Genomic DNA, 23979 nt, shown 5'->3' on the forward strand with positions numbered 1-23979 from the left:
CAGGTACAGATACTTTAACTTGTAACAACTCAGAGGAAGAAAAGGAGAAACTAAACGAAAGATAAGAACAGTTTGTAACTTACAACATTCTTAATACTTGAAGGAAAATTTGTTCTGATCTATTCACACTGAAACGTGCATACCCCTCATGCTTATATGAGAATACACAATACTTACAAGCATTTTAAAATGTTTACGATTAAGGTAAGCGTTGTTTCTTCCTTTTTCTTTCAGGCACTGACAAGTGCCTACTCCCTACTCAAAGGCAGACAGATGTACAGGAGCACCTGTACAAAAGCACACTGCCTCTCATCCACACTCCCCATCAGCAGTGCCCATTCTTACCAGTCTTCTCTCACAAGGTAAGGCCACATTTAAATAATTTGCTTTGCCTCCAAGGCAAGACAAAAAAATGCTGCTCCTGCTACAAACCCAAAACATTTCGTTTTATTTCTTCCCTATGGGAGTGCAAAAGGTTATTTTAGTCCTGCCACATTTCTGTGCCACAGTAATTTCAGAGACCAAATATGCATCAGTCTAATAGATGGCTGCATACAAAATTGTTCAGTTCATGAAATCAAAAACAAGGAGTGGGAGATGAAACACCACTACAATATCCTCTATAACACATATTTAAAATATTTGCCAGCACTACTTTTTTGTCAAGGGAGTACAGCAGAAAAATCTCAGTCTGCTATTAAATCTTCCCTTTAGAACATTGGGAAATAGACAGTAGGTTTCTATAGGAATCCATCATGCATGAAAATGCCAAGACTTCAAATTGGATGGAAAAAATGTGCACAGTGCACACCAGTGGCTATGAAATAAATGAAACAATAACAAAATAACCATGAAATAACTAACCAAAAAAAACAAACTAAACTAGTAAGTGGGAAAGCTGTTACTAGGAGAATTTCTAATTTCAACAGCTGTAAGTTCAACTAGAAAAAGGAAAGCTAACAGAAGTTTTCAGAAAGGGATGATTAGGGAAAAACCATTGTCCAAGGGTGCATTTGCAATATACTAAAGGGAGGCATGTTTCACAGATCTTTAAGTACACATCTTTCATTCTCACATACCACTCCAGTATCTCCTTGTATCCTGTCCATATGCATGTATGTATGTATAAGTATCAGTGAATATGTTTTTGGCTCTCCCTCTGCTTTCCTTTTTTTCTTCCCCCCCCCCCCCCCAGGAACATTCATTTAAAGCATGTAAAAAAAAAAAAAGCCATCAAATGACACTGTAATGTTGGTGGTGTCAGTGAGGCTACACACAAGCCAACACCAAGTCCAAAGAGCTGCCACAATTGCAGGACACAGCACAATTTCTCATACAAGACACTGGAAACAAAGAGAATGCAAGATTCTTTTTTCCCCTAGAGGGACTGTTTACTGTGTAAATTGTTCTCATTACTGAAGGAGCTGTAATCTCAGTTCCTGTATTGCATCCTCTGGTGCACTCTCTCTGCTGACAGACAACATGGCCAAAGAAAAAGGCAAATAAACTTCCTATGCAAATGTGCAGCTGCCCCAGGCCTTACCCCTACAATTGTGAAGGTGCAGAAGCCCTGCTTCAGATAAAACCATGAGAGCTGTCCCTGTACCCATACCCATCTGTAACACCATAAACACTTGGCAAACATCTTCTTCCCTTCTTTTTACTTATATAGCATACCATGAATTAGCCATCTTGATTTCCTCCTCTTTCACTGACACATTTAAATTTTAATTTAAAACAAATCTTATTTTAATAAACTAAAAATACATTAACATTATGAAGACATATGGTAATGTTGGTAATTTTCCTTCCTACTTTCCTGCTTCCTACAAGTCCATTGGCAGACCACTATATTTCACTTCACTTGCTTACAGGATATTTTGATATAAGACTTACAGCTTACCTAACCTTATCCTTTATTAACAGATTTTTCAGAGTACACTGAAATAGCCTAATACATAGGTTCCATAAGTAATTTTACACCCTCACACAAAACTTGAAATGTATTTGAACAATCCTGTAAAATGAGCTTTTAACTAATAATTGATACAAATTTGAAAAATAATTTTTTAATATCAATTTAGGGTGATGAATTAATTTAGAAGCATTTTAGCTCCACCACACTAGTATGTCACTCTATAATTCAAAATATAAAATACATCCTAATAAAACTGCTGAAAGACTACTGAGATGTTAAATTAGAGGCCTCATGCTGCTATCAATGGAGCATGATGGAACAAATGAAGTGAAAATCAATAAAGCAAAAAGTGAAATGTAACAAGACAGCTGTAATGTGAGGAGTGTGAAGTACCTAATTTGGACTTTCAGGACTAAAGGCACAATTCTGAAGTATCATGGCTTAAAACAGGAATGAGTGAGCTAGGGAATTCAATGAATGAGATTTATTACTCAGGAATGGTTTTGACTATAGCATTAAAACAATAATACTGACCTCTTAAAAGCAAATCCTAAAGCACTTTACTATTTATTAGATGGAAAACAACCTTGGGTAGAGTATCAAGGGGTAGGGTTTTCTTTATAAAATCTAGCCCCTTATGACAAAAAGACATACACATTGTTAGGATAAAGCAAATTTATTCATTTCCCCAAACATTAAAAATTGTATGGCGTTGCTGTAACCAACTATTTTTATTGATACAGTATAAAAATCATTTCTAAAACTAACACAAAATATTTAAATATAATTCATTTAAATAAATTAAGCCTACATATTTTTATCTATTTTATTTCACATTTTCTTATTTTTCTCTTTTTTTTCAAAATGTGAAAAGGGAGTCCATTTTGATAAACAGCCACTCAAATCACCCTCTGCAAACCAGCTGAGTCAGATTTCAGCTGAAATCTGACTCAAGCAAATAACCCAGAGATACTTTGTGTTTCCTTATGTAATTTCCTTACCAACAAAGAAACATTTCCTAAAATGTGTTCTTCTCCTAGGATTTGCGTCAGCCTCGCAGCTCAAAACAAATTAACACCAACTCAACGGGCTGACTTGTCAGTCCGGGTGAAAGTAGCACCTCTACATTTTCTGAAGCCAGGTGCATCAGCCTCTGCAGGAGGACATCGCGCTGATGTGCTTTTCAATTAACCTGCCTGGCTTTATAAACATCCCTGGTTTCAGCCATCTGAACAGGTCAGTGCCCTTTGCCAGGTACTGAGGGAAGCAATATGGCAAACAGGGTCATGTGAAAAAAAAGGACAATTCTTCTCATCTCTCCATCCCAGTAACTCAGTAGTAGGACTAGATGCATGTTAAGGAAGTGAAAAAACACCCTAGAAGTCTTCCTTAATAAGGAAAATCCTATTATTAAGACTTCCTTAATAAGGAAATTATGAAGAACAAACATTAAGAAAAAAAAGCAATACTTGGTTCAATTTTACTTAAACAAAAAAAAGAGCGATCTTTGTGATTTTCAGAACCCCACAAATTACCACCGACCCTTTGTGTAAGAGACAACAGCTTTAAGGCAGTCTCACAGTCATCTTCTCGTTCGCCAGGAATAAAGAGTTTCATAGCAACCTAACAGAACATGTTTACAGACATTTGTAGTCGATTATTGTGCATTAATGTTTTGGCTGCTTCATCTTTATTTGTTCCAAGCCATCAGGAAAAAAGTATTTCAGATTTCAGTAACTGCAACAAGTCATGTTCCTATCTTAATTTAACTTCAGAAATGAGATATTCGAACAATATTAAATCTCCTATAATGTTAACACACCACCCAATGCTCCAATTCTGAGTAATTTCATATCACTCTGCTCAAGTCCACACTGAACTGTTTGGGTGGTTTAAGGAGTACTGCTGGTGATTTAGTCAAAGGAGAACAGTGCTTTGTTTTCATAATACTTCTACATCACTGGTGCTAAAAAAATGCATCTTAGGATGTCAGTACTGAACAGTATTAATCATATATGTGGGCAACCTTTTATTGTCCCCATGATCTCACTGACTTCCATTTAAAACATCCATTAGAAGTCAAATAGAAAAGTCTAAGAAGCTAAATATATTAAGTGCTCAACTGCAGCAGTCAGGCTGCACATGCAGAAAAGACTGGAAAGAAAAGGAAGCCCCAGCAGATTAGCTTTTTTGCTACTCACCAGGGACTTCCTGTAGAAAATTCAAATAGAAATTACTGATTTCCTATCAGTCCTGCCTTTAAAGACCTTTTTTAACCCTAGAACAGCTAGGATTTTTCATAGATGCACCTCTACATAAATCTACTAATTCTATTTCTCAACACAGTTAACATAATCTATCCAGCATTCAAGCTTTCTTGGTCCCACCATCCCTTTTAAGCCCCTTTCCACAACCAGTGACACTTGTAGTCTTCCATTTCTCTGATACTATACGAGAGGGCAAGCCAAACAGCAAGTAAATTTCATTAATTTATACTCAGCTGGTTTAGAGCTCTTGGGTTAACAAAAAATAGTTCTACTAACTTATTAATCATTTTGTTCTACCACTTTTTTCTACTGATAACCTAGTCACAGTTCTCCAGCTTTAAAAAAATGCAACAGGCCCTGTTACTCTAAAGGGAATACCACTACATACACATTAACTTTACAGCTGAATATAGTAATTTCAAACCTACTTGTCCAAAGCAGGGCTTCAGGTTCACTGACACAGAGATGGTTTAACTCTCAGTCTTGAAACCTTGCACACTAATGTGCCCTGTTGTTTAAAAAGCTGCTTTTCCCAGAGTTATCCATGTTAAAAAACGTTATTTCACCTACCTAACTGATGAAAAGTGATTGTATGACATGAAAAGGATTTCATACGCCAGTAGCTTTTATCTTCTGGAGATGACTTTTACCTATTGTGCACAGAATAACAACTTACAGAAATTACCTTACTTCTCTCCTGTTCCTCCCCAGCCCTGTATCCTGCAAAAGCCAAAAGAATTCGTGCGTGTCCAAACATTCACAACAGGCTTCAAGGACCCAGCCATGCCTCTGGCATAACTCAGCCAACCACAGGGCTGAGTGGCCAGGTCTCAGCCTCAGTTAAGTCAATGTAAAGTCTCAAGTCAAGTGCAGTGAGTTTGGTCAGTTATAGGAGAAACACATATATCCCATACACTGCCTATGCCTTCACAACAATTTCAACACTTAGTTTTGATTATTTAGCAACTAATTACATGGCATTCCCATTACATTTTCCATAAATATTCCAAAAAGTCACATTATGGAAGTAAGATACAAAAGTTAGTAAAAAAAACATACTGCTGAAATCTTTGAGCAACTGACAGCAGGGTCAGAAATGAGATTTCCATGCAGTAACCTAAATTAGCTTCTTCCTATTCTGCTGCTGCAAAATCCAGGATTATGCTCTACTCTGCAACAAAGGAGCTGACTTCTTATTCTAGACAGAACTTTAAAGATCAAATGAAAGATAAGTCTTTCTTACATGGTTTCACTTGTTCACAGGAGTCTTAATTATGTTTCATTTGGGGGGAAAAAAGAAAATCACACAAAAAAATGCATCCTACTGAACCACTTGTCACCATTGTGTTGCCCAAAGTAAAGGACACCTGTTCTGCCTGGCAACTGGTAAGAACAGGAATTCTCCACAGGTTTATCACGTATGTCACTGACATAACCAACACTTCAGAAAAGTACTTCAAGTAATTTGGAAATTAGGAACAGCTGACAGGTATATTTTCCTTTAAGGCTTCCCCAGTTACTAAATCATACATTTGAAGAAACATAAATGTTTGAACTAATAGTTCTAGCCCAAAGTCTTCTCAACAAGTCATCCTCTGACTCAAGACAATGCATTTTCTTCCAAAAGCTTATCAGATCACAACTACACTTTTACCTCCTCTCCCCCAAGATTCCCTCAGGAGAAAAGCATGTTTATTGCATTTTCATTTAACCCTCACTCTCAAAGACCACATATAATATCAGGGTCAGGAGAAGTCTGCTGAAGCACAAAGAAAAGGTTACCATGGACTGGGAGTCCATTAATCTCCTCCATTACCTAGAAATTCTTACAATCTGCAGTTACCAAATTTCAGGTTTGGAAGGAAAACTTTCTAGTAAAACTTAGTAAATTCTAAAAGTTCACAGCGTGAATATAACATTAAGAATGTTCTTGACAGGTGTACAGCCTTTTGGATTAGGGAGGACCCAGAAAAACTCTGCCTTCCTAAAGCAAAGAGTGAAGACTTGCTTTTTAGCCCTCTCCCCTAGTTCAGATTTCCTGTCATTTGTGACAAACTAGCAGCCACCAAAAGCTAAAGAATAAACCAAAAATACTAAAATATATCATGTAATTCTCTGCCTTTCTCAGGGAAGAAGTGCAAGGAGTTGGTGGAGGTTAATGCAAAGCTTTGCCTTAGCTTTGGATGCTGGTAACCTTGCAATTCATTTAATCCTTCCACAACTCAGGAGCAACCAAGCAGTAGTATGAACAGGGGAAAGACCAGACTCTTCTCAGGTACAGTGTCAGGTGAAAAAACGATGCAAAAATTAAACTAATTATATTAAAGGAAAAATCCTCACTATGACAGTAGTCACACGATGGAATAAGCTGTTCCAAGAGGTTGTAGAAGCTCCTGCCTTGGACATGTTCAAAACTCACCTGGACAAGACCACAGGCAACCTAAACTCAACTCTGTGCTGAGTACTGGTTTGAAAGAGTTGACTTTCAAGGTCTTCTCCTTACAACCACTAATATTCCATGCTTTATTAACAGCCCCAAGCAGGGATACATGCTCACTGCCAAAACTTTTTATGCCTGTACCTGTCCTGTTGATGGAAGCCTTTAATGACATTGGTAAAATAGTACTGATTCAGATCCCACTCTTAGGAAAGCATTTAAAAAACAGCTCACATCTCAGTGGCAGATTTCCTCACCAGAATTTCTTTTTACTTCTCTAAGGGACTCTTGGAGGAAGAAGAGGTGAAAGAATAGCTGTGATCTAATGAGCTCTTAGAAAGAAAACACATCATCTTGAGTAAGAGAATGACTTGTTGAAAACACTTTGAATTGGAACTGCTGGTTCAAACATTCATGCAGGCTGCGCACTCCACACTGAACTCCTCCTCATCATCTGGCTCATATACCCAATTGCAGCCTAAATAAAAAAAGAGCAATGCCTAACTGGACAAGGCATTCAAATATTCCTCCAGCTATGATTAATAACATTCCTTTTTCAACTACAAAACAATTTTGCTGTGTGAGAACCACACTTGCAGAAAAGCATAGCTGACATATGGTTTGACATGAGAAGTTATGCCAGATGACAGAGTGCTTACTTGCAAAGATATGCCCCAAAATTGACATCTACCAAATACTTATATGTGGATAGAAGCAGAGGACAACATACCAGCTTAAATTACAAGGCTTAGGTCAGTTCTGTGCATTTTCACATTGTCTGCAACATCACATGACATGACAGAGATCCAACAGGAAACACAGAACAGTTATCAAAGCTAAGTATTGCAGCCTGTGAATGAAAATTCTGCTGTAATAAGCTGTGCACATTATCTGGATGACAAATCAAGGAGTAGGCAAAAATGCCAAATACAAGTTACCCTCTCTTGCATTCCTCAGTATCAGCAGTGTAGACGTATTTTACAGTGAACATGAAAGCAATGTGGATCTACCTGGAATTGTGAAGCAAGTATTTTCAACACAAGAGCAAGGATTTCATGCTGCTGTAGAAGTACTCAGGAGCAAAGAGCTCAGTGACCAGTAACCTGCAATAATGGAAACCATCTTACAAATCTCACTGGTAACCATGCCTGTCCCTTCATAATGCAAAGCATGTGCGTGAGAAAAATTAATAAATTGGTCTATACTTGGTGCTTCCATGTAAGTATGAAAACCCCCTGCCAGGTTTTGAGGATTTAATGTTTCTGCAAATTAAAAAGAAAACAGATCTTTTATAAAAAATGACTAGCAAGTTATGTCAACCTGGTCACTGGAAGATGGCTCTGAATCAAGTCAAAATGAGATTAACCTGCACCTCAAAGTGCTTCTGCTGCAAATCTGCTTAGACAATTCCCAGACTTGGATATTAGTCTTGACTTTTTTCACCCTTCTAGGCTTCAAGCAAACTACTTCCAAGAAAACTCTGGAGAGTTTTATTCCCTGTAATAAAGTCTGCAGCACTTTCTTAAATTGAAATTACCACCCTCTTACCACCAAACTCAGAGCAGAAGAAACAGCAAACGAATTGAATTAACCCCAGTTGATGAGTGGGATAAATAAACATACAAATGAAACAGAAAGAATCACAGGACTAACCCAAGAAATTGAGAATCACTTAATTCCACCTATGGAATGGCAAAGACATAAAGAGAGACATCTAAAAGAAGGTACACAAAATGTGCTTGCAGACCTGGTATTAATACAGACTGCAAAGACTGGTTATGCTCATCAATTCCATCTTGGGTCTTAAATACATAAAGTTTCATCCTCCTTGACATGATATTATCAAAATATTGTCTTTATATGTTTCACTGCAAGTATTTTCTAAAGTGGAAAATTCCATTTTTATGAAGTTCAGCAGCACATACTTTTTTGCCCAGCAATGTATCTTGAAATATCTTAAAAATGTGAGAACAGCTTTCTTAAGCTCTGTACTGAGTATCAAGTTCTCCATTAAAAAATACATTCCTTATTGTTCCCTCAAAAAGGTTTACAACATATGAAAAGAAACATAATATATATTATTAAGTCACAAATAAATAAAATACTGTTTTCACACCAGGCACACCATCAGAACCATTAAAAAGAAAAGAAAAACAAAACTGAAATAAAAGCTATTTAGCTCTGACAAGAGACTGATTTATATCATTATCCCACAGATACAAAAGGTGTAAAAGGATATACTACATTTTAGCAAGTTTTCAAATAACTTTTCTTCTTTTTCCAACTGTAAATCTTAAAAAAAGAATTGGCTATTTAAGATGAAATTGAACAAAATGTACTATTGTGTAATGAGTCTGGAACACGTTCTCCAGATGTTACTGTTCAAAGACATTTATACAAATCAGAACAAATCCAGGTCTTGCCAAACTGTTCTGGAAGAACCAGGCAAGCAAGTTACAGAATTCTCCACTTAACTCCATCCACAAAGAAATGACAATAACCAAACCCCAGGCTATTCAGGTTTTACTCAATCTACACACAAGCAGTCATTTTGAACTCTGAATAAAATGTTCCACCCTTAGCATATGTCCATGATGTCAAAAATTCTGAACTCCTTCCTTCTACCACATACAGTGTTTTAGGAAGGACCAGGACCTATGCCAAAGAAGCACCATGTTTCTTCAGCAAGCTTGCAGTCTGCTTTTGAAGCACTGAGATAACATTTTTCTATCTACTTACACAGTAAAGCCCTAACACTTATGCTACTTTAGGCTGAGTTTTTCCTCCTCCTTATAATAGCATATGGTTATGTTCTAAAAGAATGTAAAAGACACCATGATTATTGATTAAAAATTCCACATAAAAACCTCAGAGTGTCTTCCCACCTGCTGATAAGACCCAACTACTAGTAGCTTCTGGGAGGCAGAACACTCTGCCTTAATATACTGCATTAAAGCCCATCCACATTGTGTTCTTGTACTTCTTACCTTTGCACTGTAACATTTGGGACCAGAACAACAACCGGGACAACCCAGAATGTCCATTGACAGATCTCTGCTCCCTTACCAGTAACATTAAGTGTAGTCTACACAATAAAAAATGTCCTGAAATCACTAACAAAAATATTTTGGATATAAACATTTTAAAGTATTTTATGTATTTTGAAGGCAAACTGTCAGAATTTTTTTAAAAAACAACCCTATACTATATCTACTTCTGTTAGCTCAGCTTCAAAAGGTTCTCCCATCATTTTATGCTACTAAAAGCCATTGGGACATCAAGCAATTTTTGCAAGCACATCCAAACTTCAGTCAAAAACCTTCACCAAATACCATAACAACTCTATCCTCTCACCTGTATTTTCCCCCATAAGCTTTTCACTTAAAACACAGAACTTGCTTTCAGGAGTTTTCTACAGCTAAAGCTCATAGAATAATATTGTGCTCAAGTAAATACTTATCTTCAAAGAATGACTACCATTTTTTTAGAAAGGCTGGTGTCCCTTGGGCATGGCTAGGTACAGCCATCTCCTGGCCAAATAAACGAAGACTCCTGAATTAGTCTACTGGACTATAAATAAATGATTCATTTACTGAGAATAAAGTGTTCCCTGAAAACTCACACAGGTGTTTACACCTTAGACACAAGGTCTACAGAATAACAACCAGGGATTATAGTGGATCAGGTGTTGTAAATAAACATTATTGCTGCAAGAAAAGCTAGCATTATCATGAGATGTAACAACAGAGAGCTGTAAGCAACCAGGTTTTACTCAGCAAAACACAAGAGTAAAGTATTCAGTTTTGAATGCTCTATATCCTCCAGCTGCAGCAATCAGAGTTCAGAGAAAACTGATCAATAAAGAAAAGCTTCAAACCATAATAATAACCCTGCACTGGGACCCCGTGTGTAGGAAAGCTAGAGAAACTCCCACCACTGAAGGCTAAAAACAGCCTTTGCCAGCTGATCTATCCCAAAACATTCCCTGTGCTTCAGAGAGAAAATTTTGTAAGGCAGACAGAAAGGAAAGGAAAACAAATATGGAAGTGATAAATAAAATCATTTTTAAAGCATCCAGCTGATGGCTCATGTGGCTCGGTCATCCTAACATAAGGAACATAGGGAACATAAGGATACTATTTTCTTGCTACAACTGTGGTTTCATATGTTGTTCAGTCACTTGCTTTTTGATGTGTTTGAAATTTTCCACAGGGGAAATTTCTGATTCAACTCCCCCTGTTCTCACAGAATTCAACACAAGTGTTACCTCTCCTGATGTTCCTTTTTTTCCTGTGATTTATCAATTTGCAAGAAAATATCCTGAACTGACTGAACAGACAGAAATTACTGTTTACAATCTGCTCCCCGTCTATTTCACACTTTTTTTTTAAAGCTGGTTTGGAAGAAAATAATCCTACCAACTATATTTACACTTCTAGCTGCATCAAAATAATAATTAGGCACAGGAAGGATTATATATAAAACAATCCTATATGCTTGAAAATATTAGCGAAAAATGAGAATTACATCTCAAGTTACTTGGGCACACCCTTTCCACTCCACATGACAAAACTGAAAAACGAGTAAGGAGAAAAAAAATCAAGCTGCTTATTACACATTTACTACTGTCTGCATGTATTAATGTCTCTAGCCATGTGTGTAACTCAGAATTACCTAAAAGGAAATGATCTGAGATTGATTTTGGTTTAGCCTACATAGGTATAGGAGGGACACACAGCTGTTCTTGTTATCATCTGAGTTTCATGTTATCAAGTGTCTACCCACAAAAAAAGCAATTCATGGCTGCACAGCAGTAGATTAGAAAAACTTGGGGACTAAATCAGGCCACAAACTGGAAGTCAACACTGCATTACTAACAAAGGCAGCAAACATCGCTCTAGAACATTTTAGCAATATTACACAGAAACCTTGTGAAAGGCACTTTGTTCTAACTGACTGTGTTTGAGAGCACCATAAGCTGCTGTGGGCAGCACATCTCTGTGAGCGCCGACAAACAAAAGGAGGGGAACAGCAGTAAGAGAGACCAAACAGAACAGATGAAAAATAAAAAGCCATGAGTCAAAAACCCTCCCACCAGTGATGGGACATTAATCCAGAAAGGAAGAAACTTATCTTCCTCTTGTTCACTCTACTATCACACAAAGGATCCCAAACAGTGACAAATGAATCACATGAGCAAAAGAAAAATTAATTCCAAAACATTTCAAAAGAACTGCTGACAAAACCATTTCTGCTGTATCACTACAAAGATCAGCTCTGGCATCTCAGTCAACTCTTTGTGGACTAAGTTCAGAACTCTGGAGGGACAGCACTAGGCCAAGTCTCTCATACCCTGGGCAAGCATTTGCCATCCTCCAGAGTGACATCCTCGAGGAACTGAGAGAATCTTTGAAATAAAAACTCCCATTCAAAGTAGTCACATTCTACCTGCATTTGCAAATAGTTGCAAAGAAATTAAAATGGCATTATTCAGGAATTCCCTACTGAAAATAAAAGACTCATTTACACTACTCTTTCAGTCAAAAACAATTTTCAATAGCTCAAAAACTTAGAAAACAATCTATTCAGGCCTGCAAATATTGGGAATCTAACTTACAGTTGCCTAAATTCCCTCGATGGCAAATAGAAGGACATTCCATGACAAGGAACTGCAGGCTGCTGTGCAATAGGGAATTGAGCAGAACCTCAAAAAATTTGCAAACATCATCTGTAAAAGTGAACATATAAACCCAAAAAGAAGTCACCCTCTACCCAAGCACTGCTATGGGAAAGACCTGCCAAGCTCACCTTTTTTCTGTTGGACTCTCCAGGTTCTGAGCAAGGACTGATCCTATTCCACATTCTCAAAACATCAAGCTCTAAAATCGTCAGGAAGCTCCTGATCCTTACCCTCATGAAGGACAATCTCTTGACATGGCAGCAAGTGCACATTAGAGCCTCCCTTCAAGTGCAGGCCAGAATGGTGTGAAAGAAAAGGAAGCCCTGAAGCTGTAGGTGCTCAGAGAACAGGAGAAAGACCATTCAAGGAAAGGTATTTTATATATATACATCTCACTGTCCCTGTTTATGTAATTTTCCTTTCTTGGCCACAGTGGGACAGATAGATAGATTTCTTGGTATTTTTTTGAGTTACACAAAAAAACCTGCCCTAGCATTCTTCTGAGTGACATTCCTTGTCAATCACTATTTCTGCTATTCTTGTTTCTCAGTCTTCACTTCTGTCCACTTTCTCCATTTTTACCTTATTTTTGCCTCTGTTTTTCTCCTCCCATTTCTTTATCTCCTATGATCTAATTCCTACCTCTGATCTCCTCTATATATTCTGTAACGTGGATGATACTGATCTTTACATGTTGCAACTTTATTTCACACTTCAGGCAGAGCAATGGGATATGTATTCCCACTCCAAGATCATTGTTTCAAATGCATTTGCAGACTCAAGGACAAATAGATACCAAGGATTGAAATAATAATGTACTTCCCTTTAAAAAAAAAAAATTAAAATGCTTGCACACATTACCTAAGCTATAAAAATACAGGAGGCAGTTTGCATCACACTGCTCTAAAGACAGGAAACACCTCCAGAGAGTAGGACTACGGAACAGCAGGCATGCCTTATTTCAATAAAGATACTCTAGAGGTTAGAGGATATAACTTCTGCAAAACAGTGACAATCAAAAACCTGTCAGAGGGTGATGGGGAAGGAGATAAGAAATAAAACATGAATATGCCTTCCAGTGTACCAGACCAGAGGGAGGGGACAAAGGAAAATAACTGTACAACACTTACTTCCCTTATCTGAAAGGAGCATTCTGCATAAATATTTCAGAAAGTCTACTCATTTTCAGAATGGAGGATTATACAGCAACAGATTTTTAAGCATTCAATTCAATGCCAGAAAACCAGAATCACTATTTCAGATCTAGACGTAAGATTTATAGGAACAAACACACTACCTTTAGTCATACTATCACGGAAATGAAACTCCCACACACTGACTTATTTACATACAATTTCTTAACTAAATATTTTTAAACAAAATTCCTGGTAGCATGTTAAAAATTCATCTGATCAAAAGGTTGGATTTATTTCCTTAAAAAGTCAATGAGCTTTCCTTCACTTACTAGTACAGGCCTCTGGCTGTGCTTATGCAACATAATACTACACTGGAAAAAAAAAATGGAAAGAGGCAGCTTTTATATTTAATGACAAATTTATTCTAAAAGCAAATTTCTTCTCTGTCTCTCCAGAGAGACTTCAGTAACATTCTGGATGGCAACCAACATCTCTATAATACTGCTACTGAGTATTAATATATTAAATTCTTCCTACTGTAATATTAGATGATATTTATACCTTGACCTCTATAAAAGTGCTTACAAAGGAACTACCAATTTGTACCAAAATAACAACTTACAGGCACAGACTGCCACCTAGTGATTTTAATTATCTACAAGGAAAAGAAACTAAAAAAATGAAAAAAAAAGTCAGCCTCCCTCTTCCAGGATAGGAGAAGAAAACCCCATTAATTCCTTCATATTTTATATCAACACATACAAACAACCTCATATTATATTACTTGTATCGCTTATTATTAATTTGACGGTAAATTCAGGAGGGGAAAAGGGAAAGAGTCAGTAAGTGTATGTAATCTTCCTCATAAGATTCATCAGGTTGGTTGGTTGTCACTTCCATCTGGAATTTCTCCTTATTTTACAAGGAATCTAGCCTTTTCATAAAACAAGCATTCCATCTAGAACTTATTTAATCTCTGAGACTACACTGATAGGCAGACACATCCTTCAAAACATTGTATTCTTTCAATTTTTGCACTTTCAGTCTTTTCTGTTTCTCCTCAGCATTGTAACTACATTTTCAGTACCACCTCCAAGTCATCTTTGGCATTCCCTCTTCAGTCACTGCCTGTTTTCTACTGAATGAAGAAAGAAGCTGAGTTACACATGTCCTCTTACCTGCCTTACAAAGCTGAATTACCATTCTGTAAATGAGTCCTGAATCCAGGACCTTATCTTCAGACACTCTTTCTGTTCAAACTTCAGTTCAGACATTGTCTTCATTTACTTATGTGCACCTCAGCAGCATCATAAAGAACTTTTATTTTTCCTTCGTATTGGGTTTGCATGGCCAGGTTTTGATAGAAGGGGAAGAGTGATGGGGTAGCTTCTCTGAGAAGCTGCCAGGAACTTCCCCTGTGTCCAAGAGGGCCAACGTCAGCTCCAGGACAAACCCACCTCTGGCCAAGGGCTATTTAAGAAGGAAACAAAAAAAGTTATGGCACAGCCATGATTGTGCTCAGACGAGCAGAGTGAAAATATGTGAGAGGAACAGCCCTGCAGGCCCCAAGGCCAGTGAAGCAGCAGGGGGAGGAGGTGCTCCAGAGGCCAAAGCAGAGATTCACCTGCAGCCTGTGGTGGATACCATGGTGAGGTGGCTGTGCCCCTGCAGACCACGATGGGGGAAGAGACCCACCTGCAGCCCCCTCAAGGAACCCACATCGGAGCAGATGGATGCCAAAAAAAAGGTTGTAACCCTGTGGGAAGCCTGCACTGGAGCAGCTCCTGGCAGAACCTGTGGACCTGTGGAGAGAGGAGCTCATACTGGAGTAGCTTTGCTGGCAGGGTTTGTGACCCTATGTGGGACCACGCTGGAGCAGCCTGCTCCTGAAGGACTGCACCTTGTGGAAAGGACCCACGCTGGAGCACTTAATGAAGAACTGCAGCCCAGGGGAAAGAGTCGTGCTAGAGAAGTTCATGGAGAACTGTCTCCCATGGGAGGGACTCCATGTTGGAGCAGGGAAAGCACTTGTCTCCCTGAGGAAGAAGCAGTGGCAGAGACAACAAGTGATGAACTGACCATAACCCCAATTCTCTGTTTTCCTGTGCTGCAGTGGGGGAGGAGGAGGTAGAGAATCAGGAGTGAAGTTAAGCCCAGAAAGGAGGGAGGGGTAGAGGAAATATGTTTTTAAGATTTGTTTTATTTCTCATTATCCTATTCTGATTTTGATTGGTAATAAACTCAACTGATTTCTGTAAGTCTGTTTTGCCCAAGGCAGTAATCGGTTTGTGACCTTTCCATATCCTTGTATCAACTCATGAGCCTTTTGTTATATTTTCTCTCCTATGTCCAGTTGAGGAGGGGAGTAATAGAGCAGTTTTGGTGGGTACTGGCCTCTAGCCAGGGTCAAACACCCGCATCAAGCTCTGCCTTCTCCACCTCCCTCTCCCTCAATCACTATCAACATCTTCAGTTCACTTTTCACCTAGACCAAACACCAGAATCTGCAAAACTTTTTATAAATGTAGGAAAACATCAAAAAGCTTTTCAAATTTTTCAAATTTCAAGTTTTTTTCAAAAATTCAAATTTTCTCTTCTAGCTGACACACTTTTCCTCTAGCAAGTAAGATCTTTGCAATAGTCTGAATGAATGTGAAGAGGCAGAGTCCTACCTTGTTAATCTGATCTTACCAACACTTTATATACGTACCCATTTTACTTTACAATCCCATGAAACAAGAGTACTTCTTAGTTTTTCCTCATAAAATCTATCCTCTTATTCACCCTGAAGAGGTCAGTACCCTTTTTGAGCAAATGGCAATACCAGTTTCATTAGTCCTTGTTCAGTGTTCATATAAGTACTTCCCCAATTCTCATGTTCCCTCTCACACTTTAAAGGAGTTCTTTCCAAATACTCCCAAAGTCACATCATAGATTCCTCAAAAATCTAATTTAAAATCTTTGTCATTATACCCATGAAATAAACCTGATTCTAGCTAGGCTGCTGATTTGCTGTGACTGCTGGTTATCATCCTGATGAGCACAGTGTAAACAGTCCTTTGCACTCCCTCAACAGACCCCCTGTGCTCTGTCAGGGCTGTCACAGAGTCTTTGAACAGCACTGGCACTTTGGAATACACTATCAATAAAATGCTACAACAAAGATTAAATCCTCTCTTTCCTTCATTCCAATATTATATGACTGTCTTACATCAAAAACCCCATCAAATGACCCTCAAAGCACCACCCTTACAAATAAAGTTTGTCCCTTCTGTCTTTTAAACTGGAGATGTTCACTAAACCCCAAGAAGGTTGCTTATGCAACCATCTGTTCCTGCTGCTTATTTCCCAAACAATGTCTTCTGTTACCTATGTTTCCAGCAACTGGTTCCTGTCTCAGAGGCCTGGTTTTCTTATGGAGTCTAGTACACAGAGACAACATATCACACCAGTTACAGAACTGTAACTCAACCTCAACAAGCAGCACTAAAGATCATTGCTAACAGAAGTTCTATCCAAATTATTTGAACATTAACATGTAAACTAGAGAGCAAGAGAACATGCACATAATAATTGATGCAGAGAAGCAAGGCAACAAAAAATGGTTGTGTTTCTGAAACTTGTAAGTGTAGTCTTTGTCCTCTCCCTTTCTTGGTTTGCTCAAAAAAAATGTGGATCTTTGTTCTCCTAGATGGCTGTAACACATCTTTATTATCATTAAACAGATTTAACCACTAGCTGCAAAATGTCCCAATCATCTCTGTGCCTTGAAGAAAGTAAGCTGCTGAAACCTAATATTTTATAACCTCCTCTTTAACAGCGCAGTGGGGGAGTAGCATTTGCGGGGGGGGAGTAGCAATTGCCAAATTAAAAGCTGTATCATGTCACTGTATCCACAACCAGCTTCCAAGATCTGTAAAATGCTGTGCACTAAGTAGCCTGCCATACATGAAACATTGATTTTACGGTTTTTCAGCATTCCAGTAACAGTACTTGTCACAGCAAGATGGGTAAAAAAAAGAGCAGAGATGTTAATATGAAACTGATGTCAGATTTATAAATTAACTTACCATATTTGTCTCGCAAGCCAACTGTACATCTGAAGACTCCACCAAAGGCCACGTCTTCACCAAATACAACTGAAAAGAAGAACAGCAGGGGAGGCTAATATTACTCCAACACATCTTACTTATAAATGATCATGTTCCAAAGGCTTTTTATATGAGACACTAAAAAAAGTAACACCTAAAATTTCATGTCACTTCAAGATTTATTTAGATCTAAGCACTTCTTATGCACAGCCTGACTATAACAAATGAAGAACCAAGGTTAATGAGAAATCAGAACACCAACACAGCTGTCTCAAAACAGAATTCACAAAACTGATTCTGTTAGGCTTTCATTAAACTAATTATTTTTCTGAAATATCCTATAACAACACAGTGTCTAAATGAGTAAAATTCCAAAAAGCAATCACATTCAGTCACTACAGAGTCATTGAAATTAAGCCTTCTGCTTCAACTGGCAACCATTTACATTCTTCATCCACAGATTTCAGTAATACAGTGTTTTGAAAATCATCAAATTGAAGTTTTTTTCAAAAATACCAATCCAATATGAAGTTTCAAACCTTCTCCAAATATACTTGCCAGATCCCTGAAGAATGACTTCTAAGAAACTCCTACAGAAACTATGACTATTTATCAACTAGGACAGTTCTCAGTATTTAACACTGCTATTCTTGTGGTCAATAAAGTTTTATCACGAAAAGTATTTGCCTTTAAAACTTAGCTTCATATCAACTAATCTGTTTGGGTTTTTTTCTTTGAATTTATGGAACGGTTATGTCTAATTTTTCTTAAAACAGTTTTATTATTTATTTCACAGAAACAAGTATTGCACATTTCAATTTTTTAAGCATGTAAAATGTGCAGCAGTATCACCAACAGCTGCTTGCATGAACTAGGGTCAGTTCTGATTATTCCCCAATTCCTCAATATTCTCCATATTCCAAAGGACACAAAATAATAAGTTAACCTTCTTGCCTTTCAAATACTATTCTTAATTAAATAAAATAAAATTCTGTTTGGAATCACTAAAAGGGATTAAGATTCTTGTGCTAATCACATCAATGACACCGCTTAAAGAAAAATAACTTCTATAATGATATAAAATGAATGCACTCATGGGGTGTATGATTGAACTATGTCCCTAGATCACTTCTCTAATTAATTTTTGGCAATAATTTGTGAGGGATTTAATGTACTAAAACCTTTCTGTTACCATATGGCTCCTTACTTTTGAGCCAGCTGGCATCTACAAAAAATATTCCCATTTAATGCTGGTATCCACAAACTTGAATGGATTTACTCATTCAGTTTAGCCACTGAAATATATTTTCCTGGAGAGATTCTAATTCTCATCAACACAAGTATGAGGATTTCCACACTTAAACAATTGCTCAATTCCCATACAACAAAAAACATATGAAGGATGTTTTCTACTGCGAAAAGTCCTAATTAATTCAGTAAGTGCAGCGATTCCGAGAACTCACGTCTGCACTGTAGAACTCCAACATGGTCTTGCAAAGGGCTTTACAAAGACTCAGCCCCGCAAAGCCAATGAGCAAGACTGGAACCTTAGAGCAACTGGTTCTCTGAAGGCTGAACATTATATATGAGTCTAGGTTCCTGCTGGACTAACATTCTACTTGCTTTTATATGGCAGATTCTATAGAAGTGGTACTAAAATCTGTTCTTGGCCCGAATTTACCCTCAGTTGTCTAAGTTTAATCTAATCGAGGTGCATATAACACAGCTGTAGATTGAGAGGGAACGTATACAGGCATAGTACGGGACAGACAACATGGAATCTGTCCCAACAGATTAGACAATTAGTCAGACTTTAGGTTGAGCAGTGGTTCAAGCAGTGCCAAAAAGCGTTACTAACATACTTAAAAGAAAACCCAAAATTACACAAGATGAGGCAGACTTTGCAGCTGTGTTCTGAAGCATCTCCTTCAGATATCTGGCCATCATCATGCCTTTGTTAGGACAACAGAAGCAAAAGACCTCCTGTTATAGATAAGAATTAAAAGTGGACTAAATAATTTTGTGCAAGAGTTTAGGATAAGCCTTTTAAATCCCACTATAATGAAGCAGCATCTTCCAAGTTTTGGGTTATCCAGACTGCAAAAGCCTAGCAAATCTTACACTGCCTATGCACAACAATGAACAGATATCTGTAAAGCTATAAATTAATTTTGGAGGGCAGAAGAAAGCAGAATGTATGGAGTGAGGAATATATGGTCTCAAAAAAAATACCGGTTTTAGAGAAAGTTTAAGAAATTTACAAGTAACATTTACATTTTTAAAACTCCTACTGGTGGGACTCAAGCTGCCCTTAAGTACAGTTCTCATCAATAATACTTATAAGCATGTTAAATAATGTATCTTCTGTCCTCACTTTCAAATGAAATACACAGAGTGAATACAGAAGATACAACTGCATCTTAGACCATACAATCCATTAGTAATCTGTTAATGCAACACATTTTTAAGATTTGAGATCGAAGTGTAGAAATAACTTACTAGAAAACTTTAAAGGCCATGAGAAATACATTAAATATTGTACACAGGTAAACCAAAACACAAAGCAAAACACACTAACAAGTATAAGGTACCTGCAGTTGGATCTTTGGCTAAAGCATTGTCCAAGGCACTTGTTATGGATTGGAAGAGATTCATCTTCTGAGTTTGCCCTGTGTGAAAGTGATCATCAGCAATTCAATTTGGTTCAAAACACAAAGTACATTAGAAAACACTGGTGCAAGCATGTCTAAAAACTTAACCATTAAAAACAAGATCCCTGTTAGGAATACCCAAGATTCATTTGCTGAATAAACTTAAATTATAGGATAGATGGGATTGAGCATTGTATACCTTGCCTTCCCAGGGACTGTAATTCTACTACCCTGAATCCAATTTTCCTTTCAAAAAACTATGCTCTTGCCTAGAGCAAATGCAGCTTTGCAATGCTCAGTCAAACACTGGGAACAATTACTTCCTTTACAAAGGAAGAAACCAACGTACTATTGTTTTAAGGTCTGGGATCCCCCCCTGCTAAAATTCACCGGATCTCATGAAGCTTATTTTATCATTCTTTAATCACAATTTTTAAAGCTCCAGCCTTTCCCATTTACCGACACCTATTGTTACCAGAAGTTTTCTAGACCACTGGCCTGCTCTCTGCACTGCAGTTAGTAAGTGTCTGAAGCATCAAATCCATCATTCAAAGAAAGAAACTTGGTTTACTTTGCTGAAGAAAAGCAAGCTGTCTTAAAATCTTTGAATTTTAATTCAAACCAAGAAGGGCTACCAGAGTGCCCCTCTTCATTCCAGCACCGCGGGGAAAAACAAGGAGGCCTGAAAGCAAAGATGGATAAAAACAACAGCCTGGTTCTCACTACTGTGACCAATTCAGATTCTCCAAGCAAATAAAATAATTCTTAAAAGAAAGCAAGAAAGTAAGAAATTGCTTGGCTGACATTTGGTAGCTCTTTAACTTGCAAAACCTCTAAGTCATGACTAGAAGCCACAGACCAGGAGAATGCTACCTACCAACACTACAGTGTGTAAAATTAAATAAATAAATAAGATGGTTATGTGAAGATCCCACACAAACATAACAAGTGATAGAATTCAGGAAGGAGAACTACATTCTTTTTCCAGTAGTTACAGAACCTCCCAACAAATGTTCAGCTTCCCTTTCTTCTAAATTGTTAATTAATGTTAGTATTTTTTGTTAAAGACTCATGTCATGCCACACCTCAGTAGCTGCCTTCCTAGACATTCCTGTGCGTGGTAACTTCACTTGTTATACTTTACAAGGCCCTTTAAGGAAAGGAAAATGTAAAAAAAAAAAAAAAAAAAATACGGGAACTGTTCAAGTTATACAAAATCCCTACTGAACAAAATTTACAAATTCAAGAAAAGAAAAGCTGGGGAACAGCAGCTGTTTCTCTCTTTCCCAAGTCATCCACATTAGTACTTAGGTTATCTTTTCTACAAGATACCATCCTTCCAGTATTTTATATAAATGGCTATTACTTAAGCTACTGTGAGAAACTCCTCACCATGATAGTTCTAACCTGCTTCTCTTGCTTATAAAACAGGCCTTTGTAAAACAGCCCACACAGGAAAGGGGGATTTAATTGGGCCTTTCAGATTTGAACAGCAAAGTTGGAAAAGCATTATTATCTCAACAATATCAGGACCAGTATAGACAAAACTTTATTTCACTTCCACTACTTTTCACATAATTTCAAAGTGTATTTTAACTCACAGGGAACTAGTTTTCTATTAATAAATGGCAATAACTGGCATGCCACACCAGAGCTTCTTCACATGACTTCAAGCAGGAACCTGCCATACATGTGCTTCACCAGTGGCACCTTGGATGCCTGTACATCTTTATCACTACCAGAGAAAACTCTGTTTCTATTGGTCATGACCAAGATGCAACACCAAGGTATCCAACTAAGTAAAAAGTTTTCTAGAGGATATTGAGGTTCATGTGATAGAAACAGATGTTCTGCAGCTGTCAGGCTTCTTCCAGGTGAACTCAGCACCAGCCATTTGCAGGGATGCATCTCAGAAATAAAAGTCAAACGACCTGCGCTGTTCATTTCCAAGTTATCTGTGTTTACTCTCAACCATGTGACCACGAGGATGACCTCGAACCTTTCAGCGGACAGCAGTCTTTATTCATCATAGATTTATTATCACACTCATGACCTAAGCACGCAGTACAAAAACCGGGATAGATGTCAAGTCAGTAAGTTACTGTTAGAAGCTTTTGGAACAGGATAGGGGCCGTGGATGGCCTTGCAGGTCTGAGCACACGATGGGCCCATCTACCGCAGCTCTGGCAGCCCGAAACACTTCACCACGCCCCGCGCCGAGGGGGCCTGCGGCACCCCCGGCCCCGCCAGCGGCCCACAGGGGCCTTCCCACCCACAGCCCAGGATTTCTGCGGGACACCCGAGCGTGGAAGCGCCGAGGACGCAGCGGGGTCACGCGGCCATGCGGATGCCTCCGCCGCCCGGGGCCCGACTCGCAGCGCCCCACCGGGCCCTCGGCGGGTTCTGCCTGCCTGCCTCCCTCCCATCCCAGACGGGGTTGTTGGCGGCCTCCCCCAAGAAGGCGGGGGCGACAGGGCGGACCCGGCAGCAGAGCGAGGTTGAGGCCGGCCCGCGGGGTGGACCCCGGCCCAGCCGCGCTCTCACCGTACTCGCTGGGCGCCGGGTCCGGCTGGAAAGCGAAGTGCGCAGCGCCCCGGCGGGGCGCGCCCGGCAGCGGGGCCAGGCGGCCCCAGAGCCCGCAGGGGAGCGCCGCGCGCAGCGCCCGCCCCGCCGCCGCCATCGCCGCTGTCCCCGGCCGCGCCGCCGCCGCCAGGTTCTAAAGAGGCGGGGTCCCGGGCCGGCCTCCGATTGGCCAGCGCCGCCGGGACACGGGCCAATCAGAGGCGGCTCCGTGGTGGGTGGAGGAGTGGGAGGGAGGAAGGGGAGAGAAGGGCGTTCTGCTGCGCGGGGGGGGCGGGCCACGGGGCAGCTGTGAGCGCGCCCTGAGGGCGGGAGCGCGCCCACGGGCACAGCTCTGGGGACAGCCACAGCCACAGCCGCAGGTGTAGTAGTAGGTACGGCCACAAGCCATGGCCACAGGCACAGGCACAGCCATGGCCGCCGCAGGCATAGGCACGGCCAGAGGGGGCCTCGCCGCCCCCTCGGTGCAGTCACAGTCGCAGCTGAAACCGAAGGCTGCACCTCTCCCCTTAAACTCTTCTCTTTTCTTCCACTGCAGGGGTTGTCGTGTCGCCACCCCAGAATCGACAAATCGTAGACTGGTTTGGGTTGGAAGGGACCTTAAAGATGATCTAGTTCCAACAATCTTGCCAGGGGCAGGGACACGTTTCACTAGGCAAGGTTGCTCAGAGCCCCATCCAACCTGGCGGTGAGCACTTCTATGGATGGGACATTCACAGCTTCTCTGGGCCACCTGTTCCAGTGCTTCGCCATTCTTGCAGTAACGACTCTTTTCCTGATATCCAATCTAAACCTATACTCTTCCAGTTTGGATCCATTCCCCCTTATCCTGTCTCTACATGCCCTTGGAAATCTCTCCATCTTTCTTCTAGGCTGCCTTCACCTATATCTGAAATCCTCAAATGCTATGCCAGCAGGTGCCCCAGAAGGGTAAAAAGAATTCACAGATCTGCAGATATTACACTCTGTCTCTCAAAACCCCTCTCAGCTGCCCACCCAACCTGGCTCTCAGTCTGTCTTATTTTTAATTAATTTTTTCCAAGTTCTTTTCTTCCAAACACTCTTGCTCATACCTTCACTACAGTATTTTATTGAAATTATGATCTTTCATATGCACTTATTTTCTTTGTAAGGTTTTATAAAAACATTCTTTCTAATGTTCTCCTTGCCAAAGTGAACACCTCACATTCCTTCCATCATCCACGTGATTCTTCTTGGT

At 39.4% G+C, this 23979-nt stretch overlaps 1 protein-coding gene across 3 annotated transcripts in view; it reads right to left on the reverse strand.

The window, feature by feature from the left end:
* Positions 1-22885, reverse strand: part of BCKDHB (branched chain keto acid dehydrogenase E1 subunit beta) — a 117883-nt gene extending 94998 nt beyond the window's left edge. For all 3 annotated transcript variants that reach the window (XR_014227340.1, XR_014227341.1, XM_082302639.1), the window contains exons 1-3: positions 22725-22885; positions 20121-20198; positions 17509-17577 (exon numbers count right to left, since the gene is read on the reverse strand). Coding sequence is in view for 1 of the 3 variants with exons in the window: in XM_082302639.1 (XP_082158765.1) it covers positions 17509-17577; positions 20121-20198; positions 22725-22860 (283 nt within the window). In the remaining 2 variants the exon portion in view is untranslated. The remainder of the gene's footprint in view (positions 1-17508; positions 17578-20120; positions 20199-22724) is intronic.
* Between the last annotated feature and the right edge of the window lie 1094 nt (positions 22886-23979).

Source organism: Coloeus monedula (assembly GCF_965178545.1).
Source record: "Coloeus monedula genome assembly, chromosome: 2".
NCBI lineage: Eukaryota > Metazoa > Chordata > Aves > Passeriformes > Corvidae > Coloeus > Coloeus monedula.